The sequence below is a fragment of the Callorhinchus milii genome, unplaced genomic scaffold, assembly GCF_018977255.1.
Source record: "Callorhinchus milii isolate IMCB2004 unplaced genomic scaffold, IMCB_Cmil_1.0 Scaffold18, whole genome shotgun sequence".
In the NCBI taxonomy this organism is placed as follows: Eukaryota; Metazoa; Chordata; class Chondrichthyes; order Chimaeriformes; family Callorhinchidae; genus Callorhinchus; species Callorhinchus milii.
This window is the reverse complement of record NW_024704759.1, coordinates 7,067,770-7,081,785: the sequence shown is the minus strand read 5'-3', so window position 1 is coordinate 7,081,785 and position 14,016 is coordinate 7,067,770. Positions and strand designations below refer to the sequence as shown.

The 14,016-nt window shown below is 49.5% G+C and overlaps 1 protein-coding gene across 1 annotated transcript; it reads left to right on the top strand.

The window, feature by feature from the left end:
* The first annotated feature begins 10,433 nt into the window (after nt 1-10,433).
* Nucleotides 10,434-13,598, top strand: LOC103172949 (iroquois-class homeodomain protein IRX-1-like). Its single transcript, XM_042341939.1, has 2 exons — nt 10,434-10,646; nt 12,576-13,598. Exons 1-2 carry the CDS (start codon nt 10,434-10,436, stop codon nt 13,443-13,445), a joined length of 1,083 nt encoding a protein of 360 aa, XP_042197873.1. The 3' UTR covers nt 13,446-13,598.
* Nucleotides 13,599-14,016: the final 418 nt, after the last annotated feature.

Genomic DNA, 14,016 nt, shown 5'->3' with positions numbered 1-14,016 from the left:
TTTGTCTATTCAATAGTCATTGCACTTAAATAAAATAACTTCTTGGGAGAAGTATTTTGAGATTGTCAATGTTATACATAGTTAAGTTCTATATCAGATATGTAAAGTATTTTAGACAGAATTACGTTCTATCTACTAACATATTGAGGTGGCACCCAAAAGCCTTGTTTAGTCAACATATATTTATATACAACACAAAAGTACATACTTACATTTATGTGGTGTCTTTCACGTCAGGAGGCCTTCCCAAATGCTTGATACTGGGCTGAGGTGGGGGAAGGGGGGTGGGAAAAGATGACCCAAAGTACAGTCAAAGAGGTAAGTCCTATATATTGTAGAGAGCAGTGTGGCTTTTTGGGATAACTACATGAAACTCAGGTAGTTAGAAAGTCAAATCACACCTTTACCACAAGCCAGCCCCAACGCCCATCGCTCCAGGCTCACAGCACCCTGCTGTGTTTGAAGTGTTTGAAGCTCATAATAACTCAACTGTCACAGTGTCTCTGTCTATTCAGCTGGGAGAAGTATTCCAACAGCTTCGCTTCACATAAGCCTTTCATCATGCTGGACTGTTGCTGTAGCACTTCAACTGAGCAGTGAATAGCAAGGGTGGGAGGGAGGGACTAAATTGACATCTCCCTTTATCATTAATAATAAAAGTACTGATTGCTTTCCACTAAAGTAATGTGTGCAAACAGTCGCCCTATCAGCTTCTCATCTGCACATAGCTTTAGTCTTGTTTGTGGAATATACCATTATCTATACTCAAGAAACTGCATTACATGGGAATCCCTTCAACGTATCGTATCTACAAAGTTCTGTGTACTTGACAGCTGATAGCAAATGTTTTTTTGGTCAATTTACACCCCTTTCAACCCTCTTGACACATGTTGTGGTGCAGTTCACAGATAGAGCAGCTCCTAATAGCTGAACCAGCTACCTAGTCTTCAAGTGCGAGTTTAGATAGTGAGCAGAGGCTGGCTCTGACTGCGGTTGTCTTTCTGACCAGTAACCTCCCACCGGCTCAGCATCAGGCTCCGCCACTGTTAAGCACTCCGGGACACTACCCCACGTAAAGGGCACTATATATATATGATACATATATATGCAAGTTGGGATTGTTCTGGTGGTGGTGGTGGCGAGGGATGGGAGAGATGGACATATGTGGTTAAGGTCAATTTCAATTCTGTCCACTCGCAACATCCATGTGACAAAACCTTTCATTCATTTATTTTGCCTCTGGGAGGGGGAAAGAGTCTCTGCTTGATTAATTTACAGGAGGGGGAGCTGCATAGTGAGCAGAGACACTGGCCACCAATTAACAGTTTGTAAGGGAAAGCTCAGAATGAGCAACGTGATAGTGTTAGAAAACAGACGGACTTGGACCCTATCGAAGCCAATTAAAAAANGCACACGCATTTGGAAAGGGAAGAACAGAGCACGAGACACACCTGATGGCAATGGGACCTCTTGGTGAGATGCAGAACTGTTTTGAAGTGACCACCTACCTGCAAATGCCTATTCAAGGGGTTGTTCGCCAACGTGGGAGCCACGAAACTGAGGCAAGTGGGCTATTCATAGGGTGGCTGATTTTGTTTTACCTATCTCAAATCCATGGCTACTGTTGCCGATTGTAATATCAATTGCTACCCGGCTGAGATTAACCAACTCAAATCAAGACAGGAAAATGAATCATCGCCAAACCACCATTACACTGATACAACCTTTCACGTCAGGAGGACATCTCAAAGCACTTCACAGAGCCAAATGGGGTGGGGGCTGGGGAGCTGGAAACTCAATTCAAGATTATTCTTGATCTGTACGGAATATTTACCCTCTGAGTAAAGGGTGGAAATGAAGTGTTTTAGGATATTATCAAGAGTGCGGCAGTAGAGGAGTGATCTTCATTACAGTTTAAATAGAAACACCTGAAGGATCACATTCCCTTGTATTTGAGCTGGAATCATTGCTCACTTCTTAATGCAATCAACTAACTTTTACATGTGTGCAGTGGTTGAGGGTCACAGAAGACCAGATGCTGTGCAACAAATGGTATAATTGCTTTATTTCAAATCTCCAGCGAAATAAACCAAAGGGAATGTCAGACAACACTTCACACAGCCACAGCTTATTGTCATATTCAGGATTTTTTTTTAGTAAAAACACAATGGGCCACTTTAGAAAGTATCTCAATGTCTTTATTGGGCTGGAGGGAGGCCAAGTGATGAGGAATGTGCTTGTTTCTCCAAACACTTGCACCCACACAGCCTTCGCTCTCTATACACAACAGGGTGTCCACAAGGTCCTGTTACCCCCATGTTTTTTTTTCTCTACATTGACCAACAACTCAAACTTGTGGCAGAATGATGATGGTAATTGTATTTAGAAGTACTTGTACTCAGTACAAGTGTTTAATGGTATTTAGACGTCGGTGTGCGTGAGCCCCATCATTTTCATGGCCGATAATGATACGTCACCATGTTCGGGTCGAAACTTCTGTAACATGACGGAGTGATGAGGCGAAATGCATCTCTGACAGCTTGTTTCAGCTCCTCCATAGTTTCATATCGCTGTTTTGTAACGGGGGGGGGGGGGGGTTTTAAAACCTTGCAAATAAATAATTATTCACTTCTTACTCTGAAGCACTTCAAAACAGTTCTGCGTCTCACCAAGAGGTCCCATTGCCAACCAGAGAGAAGGGAAGAAACAGTGGAGGGGAGGGAAACCGAAGAATATACCTGGAATTTCCATTTTAACCAGCTCATCGGTGTGTGGCCTTTCCCTCCTCCCACCCTCACCCTGGACAATTATATTCAAAGTGGTGGAAGTGAGACAACAGCAATCAGCACAATAACACCCTGATTCATGTAAACCTGTTATTAGTAACCTGATGAAATGAGGGCAGCACAATGATGTGACATAAAATGGGCCTCTGGGAGCATTGTAATGCACCAGGTGGAACAACAGGGGACTATAGGAATGCAGGGAGTGCACTGCGGAGGTACGACGCTCAATTAAAGCACATTCATTAATTATACAAGAATTAAATTTCTTGCGTTCGAAAGTCTCGTCAGAAAAGCTTGTCGATTTATTATGAATGGGAGTCAACAAGGCGATGGACATTGCCCAGCTCCCAGACCTGCATTAAACAGCTGATTCTGAGATGCTCCCCTGCTCAGATCAGCAATGCTTTTTATTATTATTAATTAGGTGGGATGGAGGCTTGTGTAGAGTATAAACACTGGCACTGAACAGTTGAGTCAATAATAATAATCCGTGCATCTGATAAAGCGCCTTGTCGCGTCATCGAGATGTTTCAAAGCGCTTCACAGGATATACTGTAAAGTGGATTGACTGTGCATTTGTGTGTGGTAGAAACCTAATATCTCACAAACAGCCATGGAGTGAGTAACCAATTTTATTTGGGGAATTGTTGGCCAAGACACCGGGAGAGAGAAACTCCCTTCTCTTTTCGAATAGTGCCGTGAGATCTTTAGCGTCCACCTCAACAGGAAAACAGGACCTTGGTTTAACGTCTTATCCAAAGGTCACATGTCTAAATCTTCGTCTTTGAGTTAGCAGGTCTTAATCAGAGTAGCAGTCGGCCCGGTTCCATACTGTAATTTTCTGTGCCATTTCTCCTTTAACCAATCTGTCCTTCCTCGGAGCTGATGGTCAGGGTAGGAGAAAACAGGGAAGAAAAGAAGTAGAACACTGTAGCCAACAGAAAGAAGGATGGTCCCTTTCAGAGCCGGCTGTCTGAGAAGCTTACTTTACAGGGTCACTTGCCATTATACTGAGATTTCCAATTTATACACCAGCAGGGAGTGGGGCTGGCACAGAGAAAATCCGTCAACAGGAAGCACAGCTTCTCCTCCAATGTTTGCTTTCTCGAGTTAAGGAAAACAGAGGGGTGCAGAGGAGGGAGTACAACCCGCACACACGCAGGAAATCTACAGATGGAGTATGGCAAAACAGGAGAGATTCACAACACTGCACCACGGCGTCCGAGAGAATCTGCAGGCAGCTCTTATCGATCACCGTGGATAACGGCAGAATGACTACACTAATTCCTGTCCTGCAACAGTGTAAGCCAACTCCCATTCCCAGTTAGTGAGTGAACAATCTAATCCTTGGAGGATTCTGATTCACAATGTTAAGAAGGGCTACCATTGAACTGCTCCCCCACCCAGCAATAATCCCTATATATATATATATATATAAATAAAAACAATAATAATATTTGATCACTGAATCCACAACCGTTTGTGGGAAACTGCTGTCGAGTTTCGCACACAAAATACACAGTCAATTCATTTTACAGTATATTCTGTGAAGCGCTTTGAGACGTCTCAAAGACATGATAAGGCGCTTTATGAAATGCAAGCCTTATTATATATATTATTGTTACATTATTATTTTTCCCTCTCACCACTTTTCTTCCCTCCTCTTCCCTAGCTGTTTCGACCCTTTTTTCTATTCGCAGGCATCGAACGCCATGGACGTTGGACACTGTATCAGTAATCCATCCATTTGACCATTACCCCCAAGCGTACAAGTGTAGCACCCTTCCTGGTTATTCATTAACTCAGCACAACTTGTGAATTTGGGACCTTCTTGGTCAGTAGGGCTCAGCTCCTCATTGAATAAAACCTGCCGAGCCATCAGGGGTCTAAACTCCGATCAGAGTTAGAGACAGGTATGATAATAGTACAGAGTTTCTACAAACAGGTTGAGAATATCTCACCACTGGTCATATTGGCAGATGAAGGCAGCACCTGGTGCACACAGTGTGATAATACACAACAGATGGAGAAACAGCACTCATCCTTCTGCAAACACAAAGCACCGAGGAGAGGAGAATGTGATAGTCACTGAACACAAGGAAACTTTTTCAGTGCAAAACATAAACCGTTAAAGCCTACACAATACCGGATATCAGACCTGAAGAACGCTGCCACTGGTAATCATAATAATAATCCTTGCATTTGATATAGCGCCTTATCATGTCTTCGAGACGTCTCAAAGTGCTTCACAGAATATACTGTAAAGTGAATTGACTGTATATTTTGTGGGTGAAACGCGGCAGCCGATTGCACACAGCAGGTACAGAGGTTAGGAGGAGGTGCAATCTCCTGAACTGCCCTGAACGCGAGACCTCAGTCAGGTGAGAATCCCCCACCCACCCCAGACCTGAAACACGCTTGAATTAATCATTCATAGCCACATGTATTACATTAAGAGCATGATTTATTAAATTGTTTTCTTTGACATCTTGCTACTGTAACTAAACATTATAACTGCAATCATTGTACTTGTAGCTGCCCAAGTACAAGCACAACGTGACTAAATAAAAGACATTCTCAGCCTAGGTATGCCATACATGCTCTTAGCTTGATATTCCCGTTGGCATGCCAGTCGGCTGCCCTTCCTGCTGGTTGATAAACCAAAGTTTTTAACGCCTTATTTTCAAGTCAAAATGTTTGCACAAATCCTCTGACCTCCTGAGCTTCACCTCACAACACATTGCTGTGGCGATGGTGGGATACAACTTGATTACTGATTCCAACCTCAACCACACTGCCTGGGGATGGGGAGAAAGAGGCTCATTGCCAGAACACAGCTGGTACCTGAACCATCAAGGATACCAGCTGCTCCACATATCCTGGTTATAATGTGAGACAGTGTGAATGGACCATTGGATTAACGCACAGGAATCTATCACTGGAATTGAAGGCTTGAAAGAGAGAACTATTAAAGAGGTGTAAAGGGCAACAACAAAAACCTGCACTTATACAGCGAGCTTCACATGGGGTAACGTCTCAGAGAGCTTAAGAGTGGCAGAGCCTGACCCCGAGCCAGGGAGGGAGGAGGTGACCGCGAGCACGGTCAAAGAGGAAGGTTTTCAGTCGTGATCTAAAAGAGGGGAAGGAGGGGTTAAGGCAGAGGGGTTGTGGAAAAGAGTTCCAAAGCTCTCTCTAGCAAGCAGGGGAGTGGGTGGGGTGAGACTGTACATGTGGAGAAAAGGCACAGAAGATAAAATGATGGTCGAAATCACAGTTCCTGTGCCTCTAATCTATGATTCAATACCAGTGGTCGGAGCTCCCATTGGTGACGAGACAGTATAAAACCAACAGTAAGGATGTAATTCTCCAGGCCAATCCAGTCCATTCCTTCCACAAAATATTTAATCCCACAGTGAAAACGTGAGCAAATCTGGCTTTTAGCAAAATTACTCCGCATGGTTAATCTGGGAGGATTGAAATGGGAAAGAGTTAAAGGTCAACTGCAGGACGGGTTCAGCTTTCAAAAACACGTCTCGGCTGCGTTAGACCTGAAACCATATTTTAGAAATGACTGCAGTCTCAGATTGTTTTCTCTGTGAGTGATATCTCGATCCCAGTTCAGATTGATATTCCTTTTAAATGCTATTTCAATCGGGAGGCTGGAGAGAACAATAATAACAACAATAACAATCCTTGCATTTGATATAGCGCTTTTCACGTCTTCTCGACGTCCCAAAGCGCTTCGCAGAATAGACTGTAAAGTGAATTGACCGCATATTTGTGGGCGAACGCGGCAGCCAATTGCGCACAGCAGCGTCCCACAAACAGTCGTGGATTGAAAATGACCAATTTATTATTGTTTTTGTTTTGGAGGGATTTTTATTAGGTGTGTGGAGTAAGGAAACTTGCCCAAGGTTTCGCCCTCTGCCTGGAATTGAACCCAGGTGTCTCGCTTGCAAGGCGAGTGCTCCAATCACTGAGCTACAGGACTCCACGAGAACCGCACTTGCTTGTAAGTGTACTTCGAACAAAATCCCTAATAATAATAATAATGATGATACATTCATTTGGCATCTTATCACATCATTCAAGTGTCTCAATGTGCTTCACAGGATAATAATAATAATAATAATAATCCTTACATTTGTTACAGCACCTTACCATGTCGTAGAGACATCTCACAGAACATACTGTAAAGTGAAGTGACTGTGTATTTTGTGGGCGAAAAGGGATCTAAAGTGAAAAGTAAGGACCCTATTTGCCGGAGAAAGAAGGCAATTTGGCACAGCGTCGCACAAACACGAGGACAAAGTGGCAAAATCACGGGCAATCATTGCATAACTTTTCACTCCCCCTCTCTCCCCCTCCCCCCGTCAACAACGTAATGTTGTTATATCACAGGAGAAGTGTGTAGACGATCAGACATCTCCATCTGCCAATTGGGAGTCCTGTAGCTCAGTGGTTAGAACACTCTCTTTGCGAGCGAGAGAGACCTGGGTTCGATTCCCTCGGGCAGGTTTCCTCACCCCACGCGCCCGGTAATAATCCCTCGAAAAGAAACGATAATAAATTGGTCACTTCGATCCACGGCTGTTTGTGGGGACGCTGCTGTGCACAATCGGCTGCCGCGTTTGGCCCACGAATATACAGTCAATTCACTTTACTGTATATTCTGTGAAGCGCTTTGGGACGTCCAGAAGACGTGAAAAGCGCTCTATCAAATGCAAGGATTATTGTTGTTATTATTGGGGTCAAATGCAAAGATTATATATGATTACCTTATTATGGGCAGCACAAGGAAAAGGGAATTGTGGGGGGGGGTGGGGCTGTGTGTGTGTGGGGGGCTGTGGGTGTGTGTGTGTGTGTGTGGGAGGGGCTGTGTTGGGGGTGTGTGTGTGTGTGTGGGAGGGGCTGTGTGTGTGGGAGGGGCTGTGTGTGTGGGAGGGGCTGTGGTGTGGGAGGGGCTGTGTTGGGGTGTGGGAGGGGCTGTGTGTGTGTGTGAGGGGCTGTGTTGGGGTGTGTGGGAGGGGCTGTGTTGGGGTGTGTGGGAGGGGCTGTGTTGGGGTGTGTGGGAGGGGCTGTGGTGTGGGAGGGGCTGTGTTGGGGTGTGTGGGAGGGGCTGTGTGTGTGGGGAGGGGCTGTGTGTGTGGGAGGGGCTGTGGTGGGTGTGGGAGGGGCTGTGTTGGGGTGTGGGAGGGGCTGTGTGTGTGGGAGGGGCTGTGTGTGTGGGAGGGGCTGTGTGTGTGGGAGGGGCTGTGTGTGTGCGTGTGGGAGGGGCTGTGTGTGTGGGAGGGGCTGTGTGTGTGTGGGAGGGGCTGTGTGTGTGTGGGAGGGGCTGTGTGTGTGTGGGAGGGGCTGTGTGTGTGTGGGAGGGGCTGTGTGTGTGTGGGAGGGGCTGTGTGTGTGTGGGAGGGGCTGTGTGTGTGTGGGAGGGGCTGTGTGTGTGTGGGAGGGGCTGTGTGTGTGTGGGAGGGGCTGTGTGTGTGTGGGAGGGGCTGTGTGTGTGTGTGGGAGGGGCTGTGTTGGGGTGTGGGAGGGGCTGTGTGTGTGGGGGAGGGGCTGTGTGTGTGGGAGGGGCTGTGGTGTGGGAGGGGCTGTGGTGTGTGTGGGAGGGGCTGTGTGTGTGTGTGGGAGGGGCTGTGTGTGTGGGAGGGGCTGTGTTGGGGTGTGTGGGAGGGGCTGTGGTGTGGGAGGGGCTGTGGTGTGGGAGGGGCTGTGTTGGGGTGTGTGGGAGGGACTGTGTGTGTGTGGGAGGGGCTGTGTGTGTGGGAGGGGCTGTGTGTGTGTGTGTGGGAGGGGCTGTGTGTGTGTGTGTGGGAGGGGCTGTGTGTGTGTGTGGGAGGGGCTGTGGTGTGTGGGAGGGGCTGTGTGTGTGGGAGGGGCTGTGTGTGTGTGTGGGAGGGGCTGTGTGTGTGGGAGGGGCTGTGTGTGTGTGGGAGGGGCTGTGTTGGGGTGTGTGGGAGGGGCTGTGTGTGTGGGAGGGGCTGTGTGTGTGTGGGAGGGGCTGTGTTGGGGTGTGTGGGAGGGGCTGTGGTGTGTGGTGGTGTGTGGGAGGGGCTGTGTGTGTGTGTGGGAGGGGCTGTGTGTGTGGGAGGGGCTGTGTGTGTGTGGGAGGGGCTGTGTGTGTGGGAGGGGCTGTGTGTGTGTGGGAGGGGCTGTGTTGGGGTGTGTGGGAGGGGCTGTGTGTGTGGGAGGGGCTGTGTGTGTGTGTGGGAGGGGCTGTGTGTGTGTGTGTGGGAGGGGCTGTGTGTGTGTGTGTGGGAGGGGCTGTGTGTGTGTGTGGGAGGGGCTGTGTGTGTGTGTGTGGGAGGGGCTGTGTGTGTGGGAGGGGCTGTGTGTGTGTGTGGGAGGGGCTGTGTGTGTGTGGGAGGGGCTGTGTGGTGTGTGGGAGGGGCTGTGTGGTGTGTGGGAGGGGCTGTGGTGTGTGTGTGTGGGAGGGGCTGTGTGTGTGGGAGGGGCTGTGTGTGTGGGAGGGGCTGTGTGTGTGGGAGGGGCTGTGTGTGTGTGGGAGGGGCTGTGTGTGTGTGGGAGGGGCTGTGTGTGTGTGTGGGAGGGGCTGTGTGTGTGTGGGAGGGGCTGTGGTGGGTGGTGTGGGAGGGGCTGTGTGTGTGTGTGGGAGGGGCTGTGGTGTGGGAGGGGCTGTGTGTGTGGGAGGGGCTGTGTTGGGGTGTGTGGGAGGGGCTGTGTGTGTGGGAGGGGCTGTGTTGGGGTGTGTGGGAGGGGCTGTGTGTGTGTGGGAGGGGCTGTGTTGGTGTGTGGGAGGGGCTGTGTTGGTGTGTGGGAGGGGCTGTGTGTGTGGGAGGGGCTGTGTTGGGGTGTGGGAGGGGCTGTGTGTGTGGGAGGGGCTGTGTGTGTGGGAGGGGCTGTGTGTGTGGGAGGGGCTGTGTGTGTGGGAGGGGCTGTGTGTGGGAGGGGCTGTGTTGGGTGTGTGGGAGGGGCTGTGTGTGTGGGAGGGGCTGTGTGTGTGGGAGGGGCTGTGTGTGTGGGAGGGGCTGTGTGTGTGGGAGGGGCTGTGTGTGTGGGAGGGGCTGTGTGTGTGGGAGGGGCTGTGTGTGTGGGAGGGGCTGTGTGGGGGTGTGGTGGGGGGGGCTATGTGTGTGGGAGGGGCTGTGTTGGGGTGTGTGGGAGGGGCTGTGTGTGTGGGAGGGGCTGTGGTGTGGGAGGGGCTGTGGTGTGGGAGGGGCTGTGTTGGGGTGTGTGGGAGGGGCTGTGTGTGTGGGAGGGGCTGTGTGTGTGGGAGGGGCTGTGGTGTGGTAGGGGCTGTGGTGTGGGAGGGGCTGTGGTGTGGGAGGGGCTGTGGTGTGGGAGGGGCTGTGGGGGTGTGTGGGAGGGGCTGTGGGGTGTGTGGGAGGGGCTGTGTTGGGGTGTGTGGGAGGGGCTGTGTGTGTGTGGGAGGGGCTGTGTGTGTGGGAGGGGCTGTGTGTGTGGGAGGGGCTGTGTGTGTGGGAGGGGCTGTGTGTGTGGGAGGGGCTGTGTGTGTGGGAGGGGCTGTGTGTGTGGGAGGGGCTGTGTGTGTGGGAGGGGCTGTGGTGTGTGGGAGGGGCTGTGTGTGTGGGAGGGGCTGTGGTGTGGGAGGGGCTGTGTGTGGTGGAGGGTATATATACCCACACACGGGCGGCGCAGCGCACAGCCGCGGCAGTGCTGGTGATGGCGGTGTGCGGGTCTGGCGGTGGTGCGGGGGGTGCGGGGGCGGTGGTGTATGTGGACCGGAGGGCGGTGCTGGCGGCCCCCGGCGCCCCCCTGGGGCTGGGGGTGGGGGTGGGGGTCCCCCCTCTGCACGGGCTCCTGGGTCGCTTCCCGGGGTCCTACCCCCTGTCTCAGGGCTACAGCCTCCATCCCTACCCCGACCTCAGGCACCTGGTGAGTACCGACCCCCGGACCCCCCCGGGACCCCCCCCGGGACCCCCCCCCCTGGGACCCCCCCCGGGACCCCCCCCGTGACCCCCCCCGGGACCCCCCCCGGACCCTGTGTGTGTGTGTGTGTGTGTGTGTGCGGATATGGGGTCACATCGTCCATATACGTCTGTATCAGCGCTGGACCGCACTTCACTTACTGTCAGTTATACCCATTGAACCGCATCGCTCAAACTATTCACTCTGTAGTGCACATACAACACATACAACACACACACAACACACATACAACACACACACAACACACAACACACACAACACACATACAACTGTACATACATATATAGTTTTATCTATAATAGTAATATATTCGGTGTATATTTACGAACATATACACTGGAGGGTATACATTGGGATCTACACAGTGAGTATATCTGTGCGCACACTCTGTGTGTACGTTGATGCTAATATGAGTGTCATTGTATTACAGCGCTGTGTGTGTGTGTGTGGGGGATAATTATTATTAATAATGATGATTATTATTATTATCGTTGTTATTGGGGAGTTTTCCCAAATGAACTTTGTTGTTCTTGTTGTTGTTGTTGTTGTTGTTGTTGTTGTTGCTCGGCCCCATTCCTCGGGAGGGAGCAGCGTTCGCCGGTTTCAACCTCCGAAGATGAATTAAAAGTCGTAATTAAAATTAAAATTAAAATCGACCGGTCGCCGCTGGTCCTGTTTGGCGGTGTGTTTCGGGGGTAGAGATGCTGTGCGCAGTTAGTTGGTTGGTTGGTTGGTTAGTTCGTTAGTTGGTTAGTTAGTTAAACAACCTGGAAATCCAATGAATTTGGCTTAAAATTCGCTCAGCTTCATGTCCTCCCATGGAAGAGAGAAATCATTGTCTATCTCCCATCACGTCGCTTAAACCGGTTCACCTGTCGTCTGCCTGGGAATAAGTGTGTTGTTTCCCGTTAAAAAAAAACCACACACACGCACACACCAGACCGTTCAGAGGTTAGATTTAACTAAATTAGATTTCTTGTATGGCGAGTAGGAAACCAAATAATAATCCTTGCGTTTGATTATGTACTGTACATAGTGTGTCGTGTAGCGTCGCCGCCAAAACGCTTAATAGAAAGGAAGATATCGTATCCGTTTTTATTCATCTCCGGGTAAAACAGCGACTTTGCTCTCAACTATCAACCGTGTACAAAAGTTAATTTATTTCATGTAACTCTTGAATGTGAGCATTAATTCTTACGAAAATAACTTTTTCCGGATATATAAAGCTATATATATTATATATAGTGTACGTGTATCTATGGAGATAGATATATAAACCATACATTGTGTAGTATATAACATTATATAGTGTGTATATAGATGTGTATATGGACACACTGTTTAGACTATACACGCATATTATATGTGTATATACAGTATGTATAAATGCAAGGATTATTTATATTATACAATATAACTACATTATATAATAATTATATTATATCATTCTATTATTATGCCAATAGATATAACGCACGTTGCATTGAATTGACTTCACTATTGGTATCACAGGTGTAATTTGCTGTTGTACTTTGCTGTTCTGATCTAAACCTGAGACATTTACCTGGAAATCTTGCCGACATCTCACCGGGGGCTTTATTTCTTTTTTAAAGAAAAAGATACTAAAGCCACAGTCGCAACGATTAATTCCTTAACTCAAGTCAAGCGCGTTTCACTGCAGAGATTGGAATCTCACGCACACGATCAGTCTATTCCAATGCAAGATTTTGTTTAACAAAAGGGGGGGAAAAGATGATAATAAAGCGATTAAACAGTTAATAAAAATGAAGTGACATGTGGAGTGTTGCTAATAGCATCTCCTCTGCCCCCCCCCCCCCCGCCCCCCCCACCCCACCACCCCTCTCTCTTCTCTAGGCCTGTCCCTATGAGCTGAAGTCGGTTTATCCGCATGAGTTGAAGTCCATTTATCCGCAAGCCGCCAACCTCTCCTCCGCCGCTCTCTACTCTCCTTACCGGCCGGTGGCCCACGGGGACCCGGGGAGAGCCAAGAACGCCACCCGGGAGAGCACGAGCACCCTGAAAGCCTGGCTCAACGAGCATCTGAAGAACCCCTACCCCACCAAGGGCGAGAAGATCATGTTGGCCATAGTCACCAAGATGACCCTGACCCAGGTCTCCACCTGGTTTGCAAACGCCCGGAGGCGCCTGAAGAAGGAGAACAAGATGAGTTGGGTCCCCAAGAGCAAGTCGGACGCAGAGGAAAGCGAGAGCGAAGAGGAGGGGGAGAGAAGAGAGGAGGAGGAGGAGGAAGAGGAGGAGGAGGGAGAGGCGGAGGAGGTTGAGGACGAGGAGGTGGAGATGAGAGGAGATCAGAAGAACAAGGATAAAAGAGACCAGGCACCCCCTCACCCGCTCGGCGGTTGTGAAGGTACCTTGGGTTTGGAGAGACCTTGCTGTGGACTCGAGGGCAAGGCTGGGGCGAGAGGCAGAGGACCCGAGGGTGAGGCCAGGACAAGGGACCAAGGGTCGGGCGAGAAGATGGTGGCGATGGAGATGGGATCGAACCCCTCACAGAAGCCCAAGATCTGGTCATTGGCGGAGACGGCGACCTCAGACACCGGGCAAAGCAATCGGGGGTCAGTCGCTCAGCCCAAGCCCCTGCCCCCGGCCCCAGTGGGTCACTGTCAGGTCTGGACTGCTGGCTGTCTCAAAGGGGGGCAGTTCGTGTTGAACCACAACTCCAGGACCCAATCCAAGCGGCATTTCCCAGGTGCAGATCAGTGAGGAAAAAATCACTGATTTTTGTTGATCAGTGATTTTTTTATAAAAAAAAACATTTAATTAAAAATCCACAAAAAGTCCCCCAGGGCGGTTTCCCAGCACTTTTTCACCCCCTTCCCCCCCCCCCCAAATTGCCCTTATGTTGCCCAGTGAACACACACAGACACATACACACACACACAGCACATCTCTCTCTGCTCTGATAGCAAAAGGCACTGACTGGGGCTCTCTCTCTCTTTCTCTCTTTCTCTCTCTCACCAGCAACTCTGATGTGAACAAAAGGCAAACGGTTTCCACGATGGATTAATTTGCGCTTCCAGTGACCAGATCGTGTGTTTTTTATTAACCTTTTTTCTAGAAAAAACACACACACACACACACACAGAAGTCGAGGCGAAAAAATCATCATCCTTAAAAACACCGACTTTGTAAGCAAAGCCCCACGTTCCTCTCCCACCTCTTTCTCTTTTAATTAGACTCGGATTAACTGAGTATTTTTTTTGGTGTGGGGTGTGTGTGTGTGTGTGTGTGGGGGGGGGGGGTGATGTGTACGTGTTTTGTCTTTCTGAACAGA

Bases quoted from the DNA above. Each gene is read 5' to 3' on its own strand.
- LOC103172949 (XM_042341939.1), top strand. From the start codon at position 10,434: ATGGCGGTGTGCGGGTCTGGCGGTGGTGCGGGGGGTGCGGGGGCGGTG. The intron at 10,647-12,575 runs GTGAGTACCGAC...TCTCTTCTCTAG, and splicing joins ACCCCGACCTCAGGCACCTG to GCCTGTCCCTATGAGCTGAA.